Below are 24,610 nucleotides of genomic sequence, written 5' to 3' on the forward strand. Positions count from 1 at the left end.
TCAGTCCAATTGGCCTAAAACATAGAATTTTTGGTTGAACCGATTTGGCCGGAGTTGAACAAAATTAAATTAGCTAAACTGGAAAACAACGGTTCAACTAGATATATATATATATATATATATATATATATATATATATATGTATATATATATATATATATATATATATATATGTATATATATATATATGTATATATATATTTGTAAACCCTAAATCCTATATATTTATAATTTTTTCCATAAAATAAAGAAAAATATGGTTATAACACCAAAAATTTGATGAAGTTATGTTTAAAATCATTATCACTTTTATAAAAAATATTTTTAAAAAATTTAGTTTTAATAATTTATGTATATGCTTTTATTATCTTATTATAGGATATGATTTTATTTATACGCATCAAATTAAATTTATTATTTAATTATTTAGATTTTAGTGTTTATACTTTATTAGATACTATTAAAAATTATTAATTTAGTATTATTTTGTTATAATTAACATTTTGAAGTATAATAAATAAAATAAAATCAATTTTTATTAGATCGGCCTAACCAGCGATTGGACTGATCAAACCTATTGAATCAGTAAATGGCACCTTGACCGGTTCGCTCTCTCGTTCTATTTTTATCACAACGAAGACAACAACTATGCAAAGTAATTCTTAAGTACCTTAAATAAAGATGCATTCATGAGTTTGATATAATCACATATATATATAGATATAGATGCACTTTATATAACTTGTTGTAAACAATGATTCATTTATTTCATTGACTCTCCTTTTAGCTTGCATCTTATGTTATCTATTGCATTATGTTTCTCAATTTTGGTATGAGATTCTGATAGCAAAACTTGCAACTAGCAAAATCAGTTACCAAAATAATTAGTATGGTTGGAATCAATAAATCCAACATCCCATTTTCATTCAATGAATCTTGAACCAATTTGTAATGATCAATATTATACGAATAACCACCGACTTAAGTAATTTGAGTAAATAGACTCTTAAAAGTGCATAATCAAATTAGTTAGGAAAACATCCCTGCAATTAGACCATGCATTCATAAAAACGTCAATAAAATATACAAAATCATAAAATAGAAAAGATATTCATATGGTGTGCATCATTAGTATAAGGAGTAAGATAGTATTTATTATAAAGAAATAGTGGTGGTCATAATCCCATATTGGTTGCAATAACTTCCTAGGACCATTCATATATAATGTCATTTTATTGATTGTGTTGATGAGGTGTAGGATATAATAAGGATTAGAGCAAAGCAGCACATAAGGCTCGTGAAAAATTTCAAAAAAGTGTTAATTGTGGAACTCATGGCTTTCACGCACAGTAAAACAACACTCTTTGAAGCTTCGTAAGGCCATCAACTCGGGACAAAATCAAATCATTTGCATTCATTTATTTAAAGATTTTAATAAAAGCTTACAAAATTTGAACAAAAGCTTAAAAGTAATTAGTTGATGAACCAACAATAAAAACAAGACATAACAGTAAGAGATAATGACAAGGTTTAGTAATAACAAAGTAATGATAAAATGAACAAAAAAATAACAGTAAAAACAAGTGAAGTAAACGATAACAAACCAAGGCAAAAAGCAACATGTAGCAATCAAAAACATGAAAAGATTAATACCAGTAGAAAAACATAATAATAATAATAATAATAATAATAATAATAATAATAATAATAAGACAAGTTTAATTCATTTTGTTAATTGAAAAACTGAAACTAAATCAAGGTTATGAACTAAAATTGATATTAAATGTGAGAATCCATGGCCATTTTTATTTTAATTTTTTAAAAAGAAGATGAATATGGATAAAAAAAGAATTGAGAGTAAAATCTAAAATCTATAAAAGACATGCATTCAGTCTTGTTCTTGATGTTATTTTCGAAAACAAATTATGATGGTTTTAGATTATGATTATTTTGAGAATAGAGAGATTTTATTTATTGTTTGGTTGGAGGAATTATATGGTAAATAGAAAAGGTATTAAAGTTTAAAATATAATGTAAAAGTAAGGTTTATAAATTCTATAATTTACCTTTTCTTTTCTTTTTATAAGGGGTAGCTCAACTATCAGAAGAGAAAGTCTACAAAGTGATGTCATTTTTTGATATGTAAGAGCAAAAGCACGCTTCCTTGAATCGTTCAAAACATCTGCATATAGAGATTTGTGAATTTTTGTATTTTTCAATTCGTCACTCAAAATTGAAAAGGAAAATTTATAAATACCCTCCTGACATTTGGAATAAACAACATTGCATATTTCTTATTTTTAAACAATATGCATTTTGTCCCTTAGAACTAAAAAGGGAGATTGAATTGGTGATGCCAAATTATGGAATAAAATTGAAGTAAACATATACAAGGATCATAAAGAAAATATGAAGGAAATGGAATGAGAGTTAGGATTAGAAATTGACACAATGGATGCAATTCTCCCTACGTCTACTCCTTAATATCACACCTAAGTATTTCACTATAATTAAACTTGATTATAAAACCTTTGCTTTAGCAAGCTTACCCAACAACTTGGTATTTTAACAGGCTAACACTAAACCTCTTCTCTTAGTGAACCTATCTCTTACTAAGTCTTTTAACCCTTAAGTTCTAATGAATAGCTGATTCTTTGTGTTTTTAACCTAGGCTCATACGACAATCCTTTTTGTTTAGTTGAATGAAAAATTTCAACTTAATACACTATACAAAAAAAGAATTAAATATAGAAAGTTGAGTAATAAATTTGCAAAAAGTTTGGGGACTAAAAAATTCAAACACTTGTATTATATATTTTTATGAGGAGTATTTATATTCATATCAACCCCTAAAGAGATGTTACAAATAGCACATTTCTCATTAATTGCAAATCTTTATGATTTGGCAAAAAATAACTTTATGTCTAAAAAGCGCCCTTACAATTATAGAGCATCCGCCCTTTTTGAATATAGTTATTGGGACTCCAATGGCTCCAGACATGTGGCACAGCTTTAGCAGTTGTCTGTGTAAAGGTCACTAGCTTAGCATTAAATTTGAATACCACCATCGCGTTCTGGAAGCACCCTCAACTTTCCAAAAGTAAGAGGGAAGTTTATACTCATTAAGCATTTTTCTAGCCATTTTCGCTAGAGTTCAATTTTTCCTCTCCATAACTCCATTTTATTTTGGTGTCTTAAGAGATGAAAAGTTATGAAAAATACAATTTCATCCCAAAGTGATTATTTTCAAATTTCTTTTCCATGACCATTTTTAATTGAAGAAATTAAATATTTTTTTTCATTTTGAACACGTTTTGTAAAATATTTGAAAACATTAAAAGTTACATTCTTAGAAGTTAGGAAATTAACTCAAGTAAATCTAGAGTAGTCATTAACAATAACAAATGCATATGACTTTCCACCCAAACTAGTTACTCTAGTTGGTCCAAACAAATCAATATGTAATAATTGGAGTAGTCTAAAAGTGCTTACGAAGTTCTTGGATTTGAATGAAAATTGCAAACCTTGATAATTTGGCAAAAAGTAATTTTCTTTACACATAGATAGTCAACTTGACCAAATGAAAAGCACTCTCGCACTTTGAAGGCACCCTCATGTTTTATGAATTTTCCTAAACCATTCTTAAAGAGCTTAAGGCACTTTTATCTAATCTTTAAATCCTTAAAGCACTATCTTATAAATACTCAAACAACTAATTAGCAACACTTAGTTTAGGTATTAAGATCAAAATAAAAATCAATTGACCCTTAGGTCAATAATGCACTTTTTATTCCTCGTGTTAATTGCCTTTTGTTAAGTGTTTAGTATTGTGTGAAAGTACTAAAATGACAACTTAACTTTTCAACTAAATGATAAAATTTGTTCATAAATAAATCACAAGCATACTCTTCTCCTTCCTTTACTTATTCAGTTCCTCTTATACACTCTAATATTAAAAATTCCTCCATTTTTCACTTCCTCTTATATACTCTAATATCAATAATTCTCCCATTTTTCACTTCTCCAATCTTAAATCTCACTGGCCCTCTCTCCATTACCAAATCCCCACCCTCATCATCACTTTTCTCTTTTTCTTCTCCAGTTTTTAAGTTAAATACAACTCCAAATCAAAACTTCACAGTAGAGGAGTTGAATTTACTCTTATGCCATATTTGGTTGAAATCTGTAAAAGAATTCATTTCATTTAAAAAAAAAGACATAAGAGATAAGATAAAATAGAAATGATAAAGTTGAAAGAGATACTTTAGTGTCATAAATAGGGTTAATTGCACCACTAGTACCAAACATTCACACTTTTTTTCCAAATGGTATCAAACCTTTAATTTGTTTTTTTTTTGTACCACTCCTATTATTTCTGTATCTTCCGATACGGATTTATAAAGATAACACACCACTTGCCACATCTGTTGCTGACTCCTTCATTTTATTCTAGTCAACAGTTAACTAGATTTAAAAGATTAATCTCACACTCTCTGTCTATGATCTCCCTCTTCACTCATCTCTCCCAACAAATGTCTTTCGCTTTTACCAAATTATTATTTAAATTTGAACTATGAGACATGGGACTTTTCCGACAACTTTTTGGTCCGAAAAAAGCAAGTTCCGGTTCTTCCTCGACGGCCAAGGACAAAAAGCGATGGAGTTTTGCTAGATCTTCAAACACAATTCTTTCACTTTCCAATAAGCATGATATTTCTTTATCAGGTCTGTTTGATGATAGTTTAGATGCGAACAAGCACGTTATAGCTGTGGCAGCAGCCACTGCAGCGGTTGCTGAGGCCGCACTTGCCGCTGCTCAAGCGACTGCTGAGGTTGTCAGATTGACTAGTGGTGGAGGGAGAAGCACCACTACTAGTAATGTCTCCGGTCACGTTAGTGGAAGTCACCGCCGGTGGCAAGTGGTTTTTAGTGAATGTTTAGTTCATATTCAGGAATCTAGCCACCAAAGCTTTTCTGGGTTTTAATTCCCTTTTCTTGTTTTACGATTCTAAAATTACCAATGGTTGCTCTTAACTTGGGGTCTCCGCCAACAATGGGAGTGTGGAATGTGTTAGTGAGTTCAAAGGCAGTTGTCGTCGTCTTAAAGTTTTGGCCACCGCAGGTGGTGGTGGTGGTGATGGGGAGTTTCCTTCGTTTCTTCCAAAAGAGGTAGAGAAAATCAAAGACCCATTTGCTAGATCTTAGAAATCCATAAGAAGAAGATGATAATAATTTATGTAAAGATGCGAGTGGAAAAAGGAGTGTTTGGAATGGAAATTCCTCGTAAAATTAAAGGTTTTTAGTTAATTGCTGACTAGGATAAAATGAAAAAGTCAGCAACAGATGTGGTAAGTGGTGAGTTATCCTTCATAAATCCGGCAACCACATCAGCAAATAAGTGCCGGATTACTCATTGGTACTGGTGGAAGATACAAAAATAATAGGAGTGGTACCAAAAAAAATAAATTAAAGATTTGATACCATTTGGAAAAAAGTGTGAAAGTTTGATACCAGCGGTGCAATTAACCCGTCATGAATATATTGACTTACTAACATAAAATCTATTTGAAAATTTTACATATTTTGTTAGAATTTAGTTTAGTCAATAATCAATTCTATAATAATTTGTGTAGAATATTAAATTAACTTTTATTCTATTTAAAGCATATAAATTTTAAAATTACAAATAAATTCTAAAAATTTTATGAATTTTAACCAAAAACTACGTTAAAAGTAGATTTGCCAGAGGGGAATTCATCCATGATTACATTAAGGTTCCTAAACTTTTTCTTGATTTTGCAAATAGTTTTAAAGTTCTTTTATTGTCTTTTTTCTCTTTTTTATTTTTCTTTTACCAAATGTATTTCTAAATATTTAAATCTTAAATAGTTTGGACCAATACATAAATCACTCTTTGTACTGTAGTAAAATTTTTTAAATTTTATAAACTAATAATCTACGAGTCAATGTAGTCGACCTTCGGAAATTGATATGTAAAGAACCAAGAAAAGGATACAGAATTGGGACCAACGTAAAGATTTTCAGAGAGTGATTTCCAAGGAGAAAACACAAGTAAATAATATTAACAACACAAAAAGAAACATATACAAACACTTCCATTTGCCAAATTTCAAGTTATTGACTTCGTTCAGATGAGAGACAAACAAACAAGCCTATCAGAATTTTCCATGCTTTACAATAACAATAGCACGGAAAATAATTCCTGAATTTTCATGTCTCTCTAATTCTACAGAACAGAAAATGGTCCCAGGAAAAGAGGGCGATAAAGAATGAAGATATAGAACAAGTATGACACAGTTGGATGATGCTCAGCGCGCGCTTCAAAACAGGCTCTATTGTTACTTCATTTCTTGCATGTCCTCTTCAGTTTTCCACACAACATCGTCAAGGCAGGTCGAAAGGTTTTTATAGAACTGCAAACCACAAATATCAAATGGAGAAAACATAAGTAATATAAAGTAACCACAACCATTGTAAGACTAAATTTACAGTTCTTTAGCATTTGACAGGATCAACTACCCTCACACGCTTACATGGCAACTCCATTGGTGCCTTGTGCTAGTAGATACAGTTCACTTATCAAAAGAATAAACAAAGACTTCAGCGCCCTCAATATATTCTCACAATTTTTGTAAGTATTTAAATTTGAACCCCTTTCTCTCTCTCTCTCTCTCTCCCCTAAGTTCTTCCTCCTTTAATTATCGGCATGGTTAGCAGCATCTCGTATATCTATTATTTCCAAGAATTTGGATTTGTTTCTTTACTGCACAACTATAAACCTATTTTGATAAGCCAAGGTATTTTTCTTTTCCTCGTAGCATCAAGGCCTACAGTCTCCTCCATTATTTATGGCTTGTGTCAATTTGCACACTAATGTTTCTCAAATTGTTGGACCAAATTGCAATCTTTAAACTGGAATGATATAATTCCATTCCTATGGTCTTCTTTGTAGTGACCAATGATACATGTACTATTAGGTGGCCATTCCTTTTCGCCTGAAGTAGGTGAGAAGTAATTCCAAACTTGTAAAATGCAGCAAGACATATTATAAAATCTCTGTTTTATCTCCCTTTAAAAGGAATTTGAAAATAAGAGAAAGGATACCTTGTGGAACTCCAAAGTGTCACCTTTTGCTTTTCGCACCTCAACCATATGTAGAGAAGGCGCCACTTGAAAAATCTGATAGAAGAAAGCACGATTAATAAATAATGACTACGCACTGGACTTTATCAGCAAGTTAGTTTCATTTTCACTAACCTCGGTGGCAACATTAAGGTTTCCCTTTCTCCCAGCTTTCATATTTTCAAGCCTCATCTGAGAAAGACACAGAATAAACATCACCCTCAAACACTCATGCATAGCCAAATAGAAAAAACTGTATATTTTATTCACCTTGTAGTTCTTCTTGTGAACATCAAAACCAAGAGGCTTGGCGGCTTCTTCAATCTTATGGATTATCTCATTGGCCGGGCATTTGGATGTGAACCTTGTTTCCCTCTTAAATCCCTGCAGCCAACCACATGATATAATACAAATATGATTAAGGATTGGTACAAGTGGCTCCAGAACATCTTTGTCTCAGATGGCGGTTCCATCAAACTTGATCAACCATCAATAAATTTGTTTCCATAAACCAATTATAAATTCTGACACATAGGTGTCACAAAGATAACCTCACTTTGAACTAGTTTAAACAGATAATGAAACAAACAAAATACCACTTTAAAAAAGAATATTTCTTTTCACTTACATAGTTCATGACTTTACAGGTTAGAATGTCTCTAGCCCGAATAAATATCCTTGCTTTTCAAAATGGAGCTTCTAGCAAGATTAAAAAGAATCATGCTCTCTATTACATGCCTTTAATGAATTAACATGAGGACTAAGAATCCACTAGTAATGAGAGTACTCCATTGTTTCCCATTAACATGCATATGAATGTATCTATTTTTTGAGTTCCTTCCCTGTTGAATTTTGTGATATCCTTCAAATTCCCTATTTTCAGATGCTTGAACAACAATAGAACTGGGGCTAATTATACATGCCCATGCGAAATGCGCATGCCCACGCGCAACACAGGAAAAGACAACATATCCTGACTACTGAACCTGTCAGCCTAGGATATGCACAGGCATCAACTCTTACTTTAAAAGCACAAAAGGGGTGTCCTCAATATAGGAGTTTAAAGGTGTAACATAAAGAAAGCCTTTAACATGCGAACCTGTTCTGAATCAAACAAATTTCCGAGATTTAGTCCTTTTGACATAGAAATTAACTCAAATGCATTCATAGCCGTTGGTTGCTCTTCCTTCTTTTCTGTTACATGGTGTTCCTGTAGCAATGCCAATGATATACTCTTCAAAAAAACTACCATAAAAAAGTAAAACAATTGCAGCAATTTCCATATATTGCATAACTTTTTTATAATTTTTCTACTCACTTCTGAGTCCTTAAAAACGGCTTCAACATCATCCAAGTTGGTGTCTTCTTTCTCCTCAAACACAGGGACTTTGTAGTCTTTCTTAAACCATTCATCTACCAAGATTTCAGGAATTGTGATGCGCTGCCATAAAGATAAACTGAGTATTAGAGTCAGAAGTCAAATGAAAAAATTAAGACAAAACACCAAAAGTAGAAAACTTTAATGAATACTAATAGTCAAATACGGATGCTAGCAAAATTATTAAAGCTCAAAACTGGTAGCATGGACTTAAATGAGCAGGATCAAACTGCTTGATGCAGCTCATTTTAGTAGACATGCATTTGGAGGTAAGTATTGACAGAAAAGCCTAGGCAAGAAAAAGCATCATATCTTCATCCACAAATAATAATGCTTTTAACTGATTATTAGATGTTTTTAGAGGCAGAGAAAGGAGGATCACAATAGATAAATCATCACATGAAAATTTCATATGGCTTGTGTAAGCCCATTTGCCCTGTGTTATGTTGAATGGTTGGCTGATATTGGTTTGGTGAGGGATGGAAGTAGGTTAGGAATTGTTAGCTAGGTATCCTAATGATGCCCAGCAGTGTACTAATTTAGCATTCTTATTTTGCTGACCAAATCTATCTAAGAGATTGTAGCTCAATTAAAACACATTGTAACATTAAAAGTTTCCAATTTTTCAAAGTGTCTGCGCAGCTTATTAAGGGAAAAGCTAGCATCGTGTCTGCTTAGGGCTTCATTGCCCAACAGCAATAATATGATTATGTTGAGATCTAACCCTGCAAAAGGAACAAGATGAGGCATCCATCCTCGTGTTTCTTAATAATGAATATGAACAAGTCCATTCCAAGAAAAATTTTAAATTTGCACTATGTTAACATCTTATATAATTTTATTAGCTTTTTTCCTTTTAATATCAGTTCGTCTCAACAGAGACAAACAGTAGAAAAATCTCTTACTTTCTCAAAATCAAAGTTCTCAACTAAAGTTATTTTATGAAACAAACAAAAGAAGTTTTCTTTCTCAACACCTTTTCTAAGAGAATTGTAAAAATGAACATTAATATCAGAATCCCAAAATAAGAATGTTATTAAAATATAATTACTTACGGTCATTGGATTGGGATCCAATATTCTAGTAATTAATTTCATGGCACCAAAAGATAGCCAGGGAGGGCAAGTGAACTCAGCTGCTGAAATCTGCATATGGAGAGAAGAAAAGTGAAAACCAGAGGGCAAAAAACAATGAGTGAATAATTCTATGAAAATGTGCAGAATGCTCACTTTCTTATACAGGTTCATAAGATTAGAATCATCAAAAGGCAAGTACCCTGCAAGCAGTACAAAGAGTATCACCCCACATGACCACAAGTCTGCAGTTGCTCCATCATAACCTCTATCATTAAGAACCTGACCATCAATATATCACATCTAAAAGGTTAAAGTCAAATGATGATACTAATGGCACAAAACGTTAGACAAAAAACCATTATGCAAACCTCTGGAGCGACATAATTTGGAGTGCCACAAGTAGTATGAAGTAGGCCATCATCCTGGAAAACAAACTCATGGATAAGCGACTATTCTTCCTCTATAAGAGCAGTCAAAGACAATTAGAAGGTAGATCAACTTCTTTTACTAGACCAACAGTCAAGGATTTGAACATGCTGATTGCAGACATATAAAATTATTTTAATAATGATTATCAATATGAAATATGATAAATACATTTTCCACTTATCATATGGCATGTATGTAATTTATTCAATGATCATTCAACTTCGATTTCCTATTTTATTTGAGATCCTATGATAGCTTTATCATTTAGAGGATTCGTCCTATATATACTCATTGTTGCCATATCAAAATACTACAGGCATCATCAATAAGTATCGTAACACTACAAACGCCATCAATCTTAAGTACTAGTTGAAGTTGCTTCCCATCTAGGTCCTGGCATTGTCTGTCATAAGGAAAAGGCACACAAACACCTTGTAACACTATGGATATTGGCCAAAAGTGCTAGCTTAGATTCATGATATTAATATATTTATGGATGTGCTGCTAGAGATTGTGATAGATCAATCAAATAAATAACTGCACAGCTATTGAGAGAACCTATGGTGTGCTCCAACAATATATTGGTAACCTTAGAGAATGTTTCAAAAATACATTACACTTGGAACGGCATTTAAGGTACTACCACTCATGTTTGAACTCGTAACCTCGCAGTAAATTTTATGCAACAATTATAAAAAAGAGTAATATATGGTTGGAAGCCCCTATAAGTCTAATTTCTAAAATCATCTTTTGTAAACTGTTATGATGAGTTACTAATTCACTACTATCATCCGCACAAGTTGGTTGAAGAAAGTAGAACAGCTGGCCAAATTCACTTACATGCTGTGATTCCTCTGCGAGGAATTTAGACTTGAAATTTTAAGGAAGACGGCCTAGTAACTCTATTTTCAAATGTAGAAAACCGTGGATTAAGATCTGTTTTTGAACAAAGTGTTATTAAAAATAGAAAACTAAGTGATCTAGCTATCTTGAAAATTGATGCACTGAAACATGACAACCACTTGAATTATCTATTACAAAACTCAAGGAGCACACTGTTACCGTTACAATAATCTCTTATATCATACATGACTCCTTCAGTCCATATAAAGCAAGAAGTCTCATGTATCGGGATGCCTTTTCTTTCTATAAACCCAAAATTACTAGTGTACATTCAGTTAATCAAACCAAAATTTCTATCAAGCACATTAACATAACTAAACCGACATATTTCTATTCAGTTATTTCAGTTAATAATAAGAAAGAAAAATTTAAAATATTCAATCTACAAATCTGCAAAATAACCAAGTTGTATGGTTTTTCATTCAATCTTAACCAAATTATGCTCACCCATGACCAAAAGAACTCAAAACAGAACCACTATAGTCACAAAGTAGTGACTCATCTCTAATACCACTTGCAACACTGCAACCCCAGTACTGCAAAAATTTAGCTAGAGTTCTTTTGAAATAATTAGACAAATTATCCCACTACTGAATACTGATTCGAGAAGCAAGCAACTGCAAAATATCCTCGATAACAAGTTGAGCTAAGACATTAATATTTGATAATAATTACCCTGACTTGTTGAGACAATGCACTCAATCCAAAATCAGAAACTTTGAGGTTCCCGTAAGTATCCAAAAGCAGATTTTCTGGCTGCAGCAAAAAGCAAGAACATGTTTAGTGAGCACAACAGGTTTATCCCTTCAAGGTTTCTGATGAAAAGAAAAATAAATCTACCTGTTTAAAGAGTCATAGAAGTTAAAGTACCTTCAGGTCTCTGTGGTAAACACCCCTACTGTGGCAGTAATCAACTGCATTAATAAGCTGCTGGAAATATCTCCTAGCTTCATCTTCTCTCATCCTTCCATGATTTACCTTCAAAACAAAAAATATATACAAAGACAGGCTCAGCAACCAATCACTTGCACCAGAGAGAATGAAAAACAAATCCAATCATTTCATATTGTGGCTTCTATCAATGCAGTAGTGCATTATTGTGAACAATAGAAAAATGGAGACTATCCCGGGGGACACAGTTTAAAATAATTGATAGACAATAAGCCGAAATGCCTTCACGATGAAAGATCAGATTGTAAGACATCAAATAAGTAAGTCTCAAATTGATCTAGAATACTGGGCCAACTGAAAATGAAAGGCAAGGAACCTAATAGACAACAGTATTTTGAATTAGGCCCACTTACGATTTTGTCAAAAAGCTCTCCCCCAGTAACAAACTCTAAGACAATAAATATCTTCGTCTTGCTTCCCATCACCTGGAAAAGAAACATAACTATCTGATAAAGCTTACATCAAGCAGAAATGGACATCACATCTTTATTCAGGTTTCTAAAACAATTATTTTGGGCAGTCCAATCATAATTATATTTCTATTACATAGAGATATAAACACCCATTTTCACTAACATGGAATGAAGATTTAACTCAAACTGAAGATGATAATTGATAATAGCATTTAAGATATAATCTTGTTTATGAGGACTAAATTAAGAGAAATAATCACATTTACCAAAAAATAAAAATAAAAAGAATTAACAAGTTTGTTCCAGGAAATTTATTATGTTCTTGTTTTGAATAATTTAACTTTTTGACTATCACCTCGGAAGCCTGCTTTAATGAGTCACTATATCTTTGTCCACAGTCCTTCCACCATTCCATAAAGAGATGTTAAGCTTAATTTACATTGATAACAAACACGCTGGACATCTTACCCAACCCTCAGTAAATTCTAGCAAAATGCGAAGAACCAGAAAATCTAATGTGGCCTAGATATGACAGAAAGATGCAGCAGAATCAAAAGTTTTCATTAAGAAATATAATTGAAGAAGTTTATTTTATGCAAGTTATATACATAATAGGTTAAAGACTAGAAGAAAATGAGGAAGGGAGAGAAACCTCGTATAATCGAACAACATTAGGATGTTTTATAAGCTTCATTGTTGCTACCTCTCGTTTGATCTGTAAAAGCATGAAGGAATTAAATAAGAAGTACAACTAAAAAGAACTTCTATGAAGATACAAGATGTGAAAAAACAGTAAAACACACACGGTAAAATCACTTCAGAAAAAGCAAAAGGCATTTGAGTGGACCTGTTCAGCCATCTTGTGTTTAAGAACTTTCTCTTTGTCAAGAATCTTCAGGGCCACTGGTTCCCCTGTCTCGGAGTTCCTTGCGAATTTCACTTTTGCAAATGTTCCCTCACCAATTGTTCTTCCCACTTCATATTTACCTACTCTACGCTTAATTTTAGGTTGACTCATACTCTTTATAGATTGAACTTTCTGATTCTCACAGTTCTGCAAAGCGCTAAATACTCTTCCTGCAATGCATATCAAAAGCATAAGTTCCAGATCCAAAATTGCCACATAAACTCAGTAACATGAAACAGATCGAGATTTGTTGTGATCTGACAATGTCTAAAGCTTGTACAACAGGCATATGCATATATTAAAAAAACCAATATGTTGCATGAACAAAAATTTTCCATCAGTCTTCACATAAGATAATGTACTTGTGCAAAAAGCTGAATTTTTACTAAATACATTTCATAATTGACTAAAAGTCAACCACATTCCCATATGATTCAGCCTATATTAACATTATAATTTAGACTGCATGACTCATTTTATCAACTGAAGGACCTTAATGCAGATCACGTATAAAAGAAGCAATATACCCAAATAATCTATAATAACTAAGGAAATCCCACCTAATTCACTGTAAGAAAACGGATCAAAGTCTCAAATCAATTGAAAATCAGACAAAAATCCAAGATGCGAAATTGAAGGAAATGAAAAACATATTAGCATCATAAAATCATATCAAAATTGAGAGAGCAACAGGATAAAACAAAAAAGAAGGAGAGAAAAGAAAAAAAAAAAAAAAAAAAAAGAAGAATTAAAAGAGAAAGATAAGATATAAGTAGTGCATTAACCTCAAGAACAATCACTAAAACGCCCCCCAAAGAATTGGAATTTGAAGCAGCTTTATTACACCAAAAACCAGACAGCAGCAATTTAAAATTACTGGCTCCCAGACCCACTAAATAAATATTTTATAGTTTACACTAATACAAATTAAGACAGAATTTAACACAGTTCTAAGCAGAATCTTTTTCTCAAAACCCATCAATATCTCCACAGATAAGATAAAGAGCAAGAAGAGGAACGGAAAAGAATTAAATAATGGAGCTTTGAATTAAAGAAAGCTTTTTCTGATGCACCTGAAAAACATGGCCGAAAATGAAATCAGAACTTTTTCAAATTAAACAAAAACCCCACCTCTAAAAATCAAAACCCAACTCAAATTTCAGAAGGACTAACCAAGAAAAAGGTGAACTTTGAATTCCAAAAACAAGAATACCAAAAGCACCAGAGAAGAAAGAAAGAAAAGAAAAGAAATGAACAAGAACAAGAAGGGTGGCAGTGGAACAATCAGCAAACCAGTCAAAGACGGAGTTCAAAGCAAATTCAAACAACTATATATATATATATACAAACGTGTATCATAGATAATTATTGAATATAATTTGAAAATAATAATAATAATAGAAGTTGTGTGGAAAACCGAATGAAAGGAGCAATGATTAAAAGGAGGAGAGAGATAGAGCAAATACTTGGAGAAAAGCAATGGACTGTGCGATGAGATAAGAAGAAAAGCTGGCTGATTGTTTATGTATTTCTGGCTCTTGAGATTGCTCAAGAGGCAGATTCAGATTTCTGATAGACAATAACAGAAGCAGTTCATATGAGAATTATTATTATTTTCTAATTTATATAAAATATATAAATATATATATATACACACACATATCAAAAGCTATGGCCTAGAAGCCATGGAATCATAATAACCTCTTTCTCTTTGCCTCCAATACTACCAGACAAACATTTGCCTAGTCAGCTTTTTTTCTTTCTTTCTTACTGCTGCTGCTACTGCTTCTGTAATTTTCTTGGGCTTTTCTTCTTTCTCTTTTTTTTGTTTTATATTGAATCGAATTGACACAAAAGAATTAGGAATTGATTGGTTATTAGTCCACATCATTTACGAGCACACCATCTTCTAAGTTTCTGCAAATCATTCATAATATGTTTTGCTGAATCAGCAACCATCTGATTAAGCAAATTGCAGGCATATTTCATTGCCTTTATAAATATAGAAAATTTTCCTTTTCTTTTTCAGTAAAAGACATGCAAATTTATATTTTTTTCAGTATATTTAATACAAAAGTTGGTTTCAGAAAAAAGTATATTTAAGAGAAACTAATAAAATAATTTAATAATAATAAAAGTTGTAATAAAGTTTATTAGTTTCGTTATTATATTTATTCTTAAAAAAATTATTAAATAAGGGATTGAAATTTAAATTTAGTTAAAGAAAAGATTTTTGATTTAAAATATTATAAAGACAAAAATAATAATTATTTAAAAAGAGTTGATTGTATGAAATTAACTTTAAATGAGTTATACTAATTATTTTTAAATAATATTTGTCCAAATAAATTAAATCATCAAATTAACTATTAATCCAATAAAAAAATTTCTACACCATGACTAATAATAGCAACATATAATTGATATTAGATTGAGCAACTAATAGATTCTGAATCAATTATTAACAATTCTTAAATGAGTATTTGGTTTAAAAATTTTATGCGGTTGATAGTTGTTTCTCACTCAACAGCTAATTAAACTGATTATAAGATTTAAGAATTAACAGTTGATAGTCTCAATTAATTATTTGATTTTCAATTCTATTTTAAAATTTCTCCTTACAAACTAATAGTTTAATTATTTGGACGATATTATTCCATTTAAAAATATTAATAATTATTTAACTTAAAATGATCTCATATATTTAAAATTTATTATTTATAAATAAATAATATTATTATAAAATTATGTTCATAATTAAATAATTATGATATATATAATTATAGCATTTAAATTCACTAAATTAAATTAATAGAATCTAAATCTTAGCTCTATTTTTAAAACAATAGTTATAGATGTTTTTAGTAATGAGTACAATGGAGTTAAATATTGTAGAATTATTAATTATAATAAACTCTATTATTAAAAATAATATTTATAAAATAATATATATTAAAAATTTATATTTTTAATAATTATTTGATATACTAGTAATAACTATTAATAAAATTTTATTAAATAATCTAATTTTATTATTGGTCATTAGCTACAGCTGCATCCAGTCCAACCAAATAAATCATAAATTTTATCAAGCTCGTTGAATTTAATTATTAGTTGAAATATCGGTCTATTCTTTTAACACCAATTAACAATTTGTGGTTATATTTTAGCCATCAATTTAGACTTATCTTTTTTAATACCAACATCAATCTCAGACATTCTTTGAACTGTCAGCCTAAATATGTTATTTTAATATTCAATGGTCTTTTAATTAATTTAATCTCATCTCATAGGCTCTTTTAACCACTTCTGCATTTATTCCTATTTTGATTCTTTTGGTCCCAATAGTTTTTATTAATTACTTTTTTCGTCTCAAAAAAATATTATTTTTAATTTAAATGTAAATTTTTTATCAAAATTTTTATGAAAAGTATATGATTTTAAAATAGAAAATATAAAAATCAATTGCATATAATATATTAATTAATGAAGGATATTTTAGTAATTATTTACTAAATTAAAGATTAAAAGATAGATTAAGTATAAAACAATAGGACGGGGAAGGAGTGAAAAATAATTGATATCATTGAGATTTAAATAATTGTGGCTCCCAGTTTTGCGCATTCATCGGTAAGAAAAATAATAAAATAATAATAATAATAAAAGACAAGAAAAGAAAGCCATAATTGAGACATTTAATAGCCACTTTTTGTTTTAAGGAATTACATCTATGCGGGGGATACATTTTTAGAAATGTATTTTTAAATAAATTAAATTAAATATATTAATACTAATATTTATATTTATTAATTTATTTATTTTATTAATTATTTATTATAAATACAATAATTATTAAATAATATTATATGTAATTCAATTAGTTTTATCTATAAATAATGTGATAGACTGAATTTATTTAAAAAAATTTCTTTCGATAATTTATTAATTAAAAATTTGGTTAAGGTGAGGTAGACTTCGCCTCGACAAATCTAATAAAATTTATTAGTTTTTTTCAAAAAGAAATTAAATAAATTAATTTAATTTGCTGATTTAACCAATATTATTTAATTTTTTATTTTAAATTTTGACTATTAATTTTCAGTTAAATATACCGATATGCGCATCTATCTATCAATTATCTTATAAATAGCTTTACTTTTTGATATTAAACTTACCATCTATGTCATTTAGTACCAAATCTCTTAATTTTTATTTCTTTTTAATATTTCATTTGTTTCATTTCTATTTTAGATGAAAGTACATCTTAGACATTTATCATTTTGAAATGATATAGCAGTCAAATCTCGTTATGGATTAACAATTTAATTGCCATGTAATATATATTTATCAATTCGGCGATCACGTCAAATATAATTAAGAATTGATATCATCACGACTATTTATTTTATATTATATTATAATTTTAAAAAAACTAGACTTAATTTAAAATTATATGCAAGCTTTAAAGACCTATTAATGTAGTCACCCAATATAGATAAGAAATAAAAGTATTATTCAACATATTTTCTTAATTCTCGGATGAACAAAGATATAGAAGCCAATATAAGAATAGTGAAAAAATCAAACAACTTAAAAGAATAGTAGAGAAAAGAATAGGAATTAAAAAAATGATACCCCTTAATACTCTTGTGGTTTTGATTTTAGCTACTTGGATATTTTCCTTCTCATATCCTAAAGGTTATCTTATTATTTTATTTTATAAATAATAACGAGTTAGATAATTAAGATTTACATGCAATATATATATGAAAAAAAAATTATTATCTTTAAAATTATTAAAATAATTGAAATTGATTAATATGTTAATTTTTTTTTAAATACATAAGTTAAATGGAAAGTTTGAGATTTTAGTTTAAAGACTGTGCATTAGTAAAAATAAAGTTGAAGAAATTCAACAATTTGATACTAGTCATGAATATAATTATTGATACACATCAAATATATACATATATAAAGAGCACTATAATTAGAGTAAAATAATAAAAAATAGAATATCTAAACTCAAAATATTTAATTATTTAGAAAAATATTAGTTAATATATAAATATAAATTATCGTTCTGTTGGTATTAAAACTTTACTATATATATATATATATTTTTTTATTTTAATATTTTTTTTCTACTATTGATGTAGCAGCTAAGTTGGTAACTATAGGTGAATCTCTTACTCTGATATTATTTTAAATTAACTAAATAATTAAAATATTTTATAGTATAAAATAAATATAAAATTTAAAAATTTAATTGTGAAATAAAATTATGGTGCTGGACTATTTTTAACTAACAACCATCTCTTACTTGCATGTTAAATTTCATTCGTAGTCCCTAACTTTAGATATAGTTTTATTAATACTCCCAAGTCTTATATGTTTCTTGAAATCATTTTAACTTGTTTTTTATATTTTAAAAATCTACAAATTTTAATTATGATTTATTATGAAATTAAAAAAAAAAGAAATATCTAAGATATAATATTAAAATGTACATAGCAATGATTTATAATTTAAATTATGTTCGTAATAAAAATCTTATAAAATGAAGAAAAAATTTAGTGGGGGAGGGGTAGTGTCGGTTGATCCAATACTTAGATTTAGGAGATGGGGGCTAAATTAGTTAATATGCTTCATTGGTCATAGGAAATCAATAGGGAAACATGAGATTCCAAATATAGCATATATGAGAGTGTGTGTGTAATTATAGAGAGGAAGTATCGCGTGGGTAATAGTCCGCTGATTAGATGGTTTTCACCGAATAATTTAAATATTTAAATCTAAATTTTGGAAAAATATTTCTTAAAAAATGTCTTTGAAGGCTATTATCTTAAGAATATTTATATTTATACTTTAGTTAACTCTTTATCATACTCTCTAAAATTGGGAATATAGTGATGGATTTTATCGAAATAAAAACTTAATTAAAATTATCAAAAATTGTAACACTCAGAATTTTTTTTAATATATATTTAATAGTGAGTTTTTATTTAAGTTAATTTTAGTTTTATTTTTATTCAAGTAAACTATTTGAGAAATGATTATATTTTGGTTATTCAAATTTTTCCAAATGCATATTTATATAAGTAAAATTATATATTGGAAAATTTTGAAGAAATTATAAAGGATGTTTTTATAAAAGAATTTTGGGAAAATTGGTATTATAATTGATTAGTAGTATTAAATTTTAAGTTGGAATTTGATTATTTAATTTAATTGTGTGTTAGGACTAAATTGGAAATTTATTTTGGAATAAGGATTAAAAGTATAATTTTATTTTTGTGAGGGTTTAATGGAAATTTGTGAGCTTGGTATTTTTGTAAATAAATATGTTGGTCAGGGGTATTTTTGTAATTGTGTATTTTCAATAATTCGAATTTGGCCCAAATTAAATAGTTAGGGGCTTAATTGAAGGCTAAAAAGAAGTTTGGGGGTCAAATTGGAATTCTGCTGGATAGAATTGTAAGTAATTAAGAAAGTTGAGGGACCAAATTGCAATAAGAAAAAGTTCAGGGGTCAAATGTCGATATTGAAAGAAATGGAATCGGGGAGAGAGAAAAGAAAGAAGGAAGAAGAAGAAAGGGAGGAGAGAGAGAGAGGCCGTGCCGAGCTACGGAAGGAGCGCGGCAACGACGAGCACGATGGTGGCGGTGGAGGCTGGCGGCGTTGGCGGAATCGCGACGTGGCGGCGGCTTCAAGCGTCGTTCCATTGCCCTACCGATCTTGGTGGCGATCGGCCCCCTTGGAGAGCTTCCTTTGGCAGCGGCCTTTGGTGGCCGAGGAGAGAGTTCCAAGTGGAGGCAAACGATTTTGGATTTTTCCGCGAGATCCGGCCGGAGGATGGACGATCGGAGGGCGTATCCCGACTCTCCTCACCAAGCTTCGCGATGGCACTGGTTTCATGGCGATCGGGCTTCGTTTTGAATCGACGGTCGAGATCGTCCGCGAATCTCTCCCGGACGATCGGGTGTCGGATCGAAAAATCGGAGTCCGATGGTGTGTTCGGATCGTCGATCGGACTCCCGTGGAGGCTAGTCGACCGAGCGACCGAGCGTCTCGGTAATTATCTTTGGCCCGTTAATTTTGGAATTCTTGGTTTAATTGTGTCTATTGGATGGTATTGAGTATTTGATGATTTTGTGAGTCAAAATAATTGTCACTGCCTTGTATTTTTGTCTTTGTGTGAGTCGGAAATAGTGAAGTTTGGGGACCCGACTCCGTTGTTTAAATTGTTGGATATTTGGAGTATTTTTCCGGCAGTCCTGGACCCGCTTTTTACGGGGGGTAATGTTCGTGTTGTAGGGGAGGTTCTCACGGATTTTCTAGAGAATTCTTCCGAGTCGAGATTCTTAGGCAGTCTTGGAGTCTAGACCTAGGATTAATGATGGATTGTCTCAGCGTATTGATAAATTGTTTTCCGTGATTAGATGATCTGTCTGTTCGGCTCGCTCCAACCGAGGCACCGGAGGAGAGCTAGGAGGTCGCCCAATCCTGTGAGTTAAAGTCATTTAATCATTGCACTATTGCTAAGTCTGATTTAATATGCTATTTTGAAAGTTCATGCATAATATGATTATTAGTATCGCAAGATAAATGATTTCACTTGATTATTAATATTTGAAATAATATAAATATTATTATTAGTATGTTATAATAAGATAAGCGTTATTATTTTTCCCCTCACAAATTGCACGTTGTTTTACCTTAAATCTTTAATCTTTATTTCGATATGTGTTGGTTGAGTTCATCAGATAATGATATTTATTATATGTGATGATTGCGAATTGGGAAATGTGGCTTGTAGAACATGCCGCCTGATGGGTTACATCAGGACCGCGTGCGCACCGGTAATGATCATGGATATAAGGTTATTATGGATTTGTTTGCCCTGATCGAGCTTGCTCTCTGGGCTGAGTTCAGTTGATTGCCGGAGTTAAGATCCCTGATCGAGCGATGCTCTTTGGGCGCCGGCTTATTTGGAATTCAAGTGTTCAGGCTGGAGGTAAGGACCCTGATCGAGCTTGCTCTCTGGGCGCCAGACCTGTTGGATTAAGAGAGCCGAAAGGCTATTAGAATTTGGGGTTAGGGTTCTACCGAGCCACTAGTCCCGTAAAAGTAAAAATATATTTTTATTTATTTATTTATTTATTTATTATGGTATGATTATAATATGGATTGTATTTACGTGCATGGTTGATATTTTGATTCGAATGATTAATATTTTATGTGAAGGAAATAGTATGGTATGATTATAATATGGTTTGATATACTGATTTGAATAATCTATGTTTTCTGAGAAGAAGCAATAGTCCCTAGATTATTTGATTTTAACTCACTCTCGAGACTGACAGTCTCCATTTATGTTTTTTTTTTTCAGATTCGTGACTGTTAGTTCTCCCGCGACTCTTATTCAATAACCCGACTCCTTCATCATCGGGTGATGTATTTGATTTGGTATGTAAATTGGTAAATCTTAGATTCTCCGCAGTAGTAATAGTAAATGTATCAGTTGTAAATTTTCTGAGCTTCAGGTCTCGCCTAGTTTTTCCCGGCATCCCGAAGTATTTATGTAGAATGTAGCTATTAAGATAATTTGTGGTTTTAATAATATTAATTTGAGATGAGATTTGTTTAAATCAGTGAGTGTCAGGCTTACTACGGGTTTCGGTGGCCTTAAGCCTACCCATTCCCTAGTGCCGGTCACGGGCCCACGGGTGGGGTCGTGACAAAAATAGTATAAGTCCCTCAAGTTTTCGAGTGAGAGTTTAAGTTGCTTTCGATGTCGGATGATTATACTTATACATTAATCAGCGATTAAGAAGAATATTTAAAAATAGTTAAAATAATATTAAATATTAAAAATTTTATTAAATTGAATTTATTAATTTGATTTTATAATCAAAATAATAATAATAATAACCGTGTAACGTATAAATATATGACTAATTAATAGTTAATTTGGCAGCATATAAAGAACGAAAAATTTATCCTATGGTGAGAAAAAGAGAATATTTGACCTTGCAAAAATACATAAGCAAATATCAAAGGTTTTCATGACTGAATTAAAAATACTTACTAAGTCAATCTCTATATATTTAATTTTATGCGATTCATAAATAATATCAATAATCATAATAATTATTATTATAATAGCAACTAAGACATATAATTAATTCAAGATTGTTAGATTTAGACTATGAAGCATCTACGACCATTATTATTATTATTATTATTATTCTAATATATGATGTATTTTTTCTATAATTATAAAAATTAAATCAAAGAAATTAGAAACTTTTATATAAATCCAGTCATGTAAAATTAATGTGTAAATATTGACCTAAGTTTAAATTAATAATGACTACGTTTCTTAAAATGTGTGCAAATGTAACAATAAAAAAATTATTTAAGGAATAAAAAGAAATTTGATAACATATTTTTTCTTATATGCATGAATGGTAATCATTAATAAAAATTCTCCTCAATTCTTATAAAATATTTTCTTAAAGATTTTATATAGCTGCATATCCAAAATTCAAAATCGAGACCTTAGTTAAATTAAAAGAGAGCTGTACTATCTCATCTACATGCTCTTGGATATATATTTCTTGTATTTATTACTTGTAAAGTTTGAAAAAATGCTCTATCACAGCGTGTATAAATTCTATTTGATAAATTTATTCCGTTTAAAATTTGAATTCCAGACCTCAAAATTCTAGAGATGATTTCAGAATCAATTAGATAATATATGTACAAAATTTACTAATTAGTAAAATCACATTACTACTTCTTTGATGCTATTGTGCTTGGAAAGAACATGAGATGAAGAAAATGAAAAATAGAGAAAGGGGAGGGTTTAAGAAAACTTTATGTGTACGTTCAATTGTACTTGGCAAAAGTGTTTTTAATTTTTTTTAATTTTTTTAACACCTAAATCAAAAAAAATTCTTAACCTAATACTTTCAGAAAAACCTTTAAAATTAAACTCAATTGAAAATTAATAGTCGAATCTATTTTAGGAGAAGACTCAATATATTTATATAATTAGATTATATATATCAATAATTTGAATATTTTTCTCTATACTATGTGAGTTTTCGCTTTTATAGCGAGTGTAAAGGAATGACTACCTCTTATTGTATAGTCAATGGTATGTTATCCCTCTAACGAATAAAAAAAATTATTCTCAGATTTTATAAAAAAAATGATTACATAAGGATTTAAAGAATTATGATAAAGACGGACGAGAATATATTAAAGAAGGGGTTATATATTCATAAGACATTATATATACAAATATTGTATTGTGCAATGGTTTTTTGATATGAAAAACTCCTAATATAATACCATAATACCCTTCAAAAATTTTAATACTTTTCTTATTAAAATTAATAGTTCATAAAATCATAGTTTAACTAGAATTATAGAAATACTAACACATTTTGGTTGGGATATTTTAATGCTAATCCTAATACTTTAACAATTTGACCTAAAAATTTGGAGTTTTATCAATTGTAGTATTTTACCATTATAATTTTTTCTTAATTATAGACAATAATTAATATTATTTTAATTAATTTCTTAATTTTATATATCTCTCTACTAATTTAGAGTAGTGATAAATTTAATATAATTTTTAATTATTTATATAAAATTTAAATTATAAATTTTAATTTTATAATTGTCAAATATTACTGCTAATCTAGTATTGCTGAATTCTAGTCTTTTACTAAAAAAGGAAGTCTCATTTACCAAAAAAAGGACCTAATCCTGGTCAAAATGAAATGCATATTTCCTTTGTTGTGCTCAAAGTTATAATTTGCATGTGCTTTTTTTTTATTATTATTTTTTTCTCTTTTCTACAAAAAATTAGTATGTAGAATTGTTGAAATTACATTTATATATTACTTAAAGTGGATCCATGTATATCACAACTAAAATAGATCTTCATTGAGTAATTATTGATATGTTAATGTCAATTAAAGAATGGATTCGTCTTTCATAAATAATTATAAATATAAATTTTTTTGTGTTTTTAATATCAGTTAATAAATTAACGTTGACATATGAAATAACATAAATACTTTTCATAATTTAATTACTTAAATTTATAAAATTAAATGTAATTTTAGTATATTAATAAAAGGGCGTCGAACTGATATGTTGACCTATAACAATATTTAATTATTATTTTAAACTACACAAGTGATATTTTTTTAGTATCTATTGATATTAATGAGAATTTATTATTATTATTATTATTATTATTATTATTATTATTATAGTAAAAAAATATAAGAAATAATTATCATTTATAATGTGATTAATAACTATTGAAAAGTAATTCTAATATAATCTTTTATTAATTTAAGAGTATATAAATAATATAATAATAGTT

At 29.6% G+C, this 24,610-nt stretch overlaps 1 protein-coding gene across 8 annotated transcripts; it reads right to left on the bottom strand.

The window, feature by feature from the left end:
• Positions 1-6,093: 6,093 nt before the first annotated feature.
• LOC8279866 (CBL-interacting protein kinase 32) lies at positions 6,094-15,057 on the bottom strand. 8 transcript variants are annotated; one of them, XM_002532535.4, is made up of 15 exons: positions 14,667-14,864; positions 13,141-13,370; positions 12,946-13,008; positions 12,234-12,305; positions 11,800-11,907; positions 11,605-11,685; positions 9,966-10,019; positions 9,751-9,876; positions 9,577-9,666; positions 8,462-8,584; positions 8,243-8,353; positions 7,414-7,527; positions 7,279-7,335; positions 7,126-7,200; positions 6,094-6,434 (listed from the first exon to the last, which is right to left on the bottom strand). In XM_002532535.4, exons 2-15 carry the CDS (start codon positions 13,309-13,311, stop codon positions 6,360-6,362), a joined length of 1,320 nt encoding a protein of 439 aa, XP_002532581.2. In that variant the 5' UTR covers positions 13,312-13,370; positions 14,667-14,864; the 3' UTR covers positions 6,094-6,359. The 8 variants fall into 8 exon arrangements, with proteins under 8 accessions (XP_002532581.2, XP_048230274.1, XP_025015482.1 ...); XM_048374317.1 differs by lacking the exon at positions 14,667-14,864 and adding exons at positions 13,986-14,273; positions 14,374-14,609 and having other exon boundaries at positions 9,577-9,876; XM_025159714.2 differs by lacking the exon at positions 14,667-14,864 and adding an exon at positions 14,374-14,506.
• Positions 15,058-24,610: the final 9,553 nt, after the last annotated feature.

The sequence above is a fragment of the Ricinus communis genome, chromosome 1, assembly GCF_019578655.1.
Source record: "Ricinus communis isolate WT05 ecotype wild-type chromosome 1, ASM1957865v1, whole genome shotgun sequence".
Classification (NCBI taxonomy): domain Eukaryota; kingdom Viridiplantae; phylum Streptophyta; class Magnoliopsida; order Malpighiales; family Euphorbiaceae; genus Ricinus; species Ricinus communis.

Excerpts from the sequence above, each read along its gene's own strand:
- LOC8279866 (XM_048374331.1), bottom strand. The coding sequence starts at position 13,311 with ATGAGTCAACCTAAAATTAAGCGTAGAGTAGGTAAATATGAAGTGGGA. Across the intron at positions 9,877-9,965 it reads CAAATTATGTCGCTCCAGAG|GTTCTTAATGATAGAGGTTA; the intron begins GTTTGCATAATG and ends ATTGATGGTCAG. Across the intron at positions 8,585-9,576 it reads TGGATCCCAATCCAATGACC|CGCATCACAATTCCTGAAAT; the intron begins GTAAGTAATTAT and ends TCTTTATGGCAG.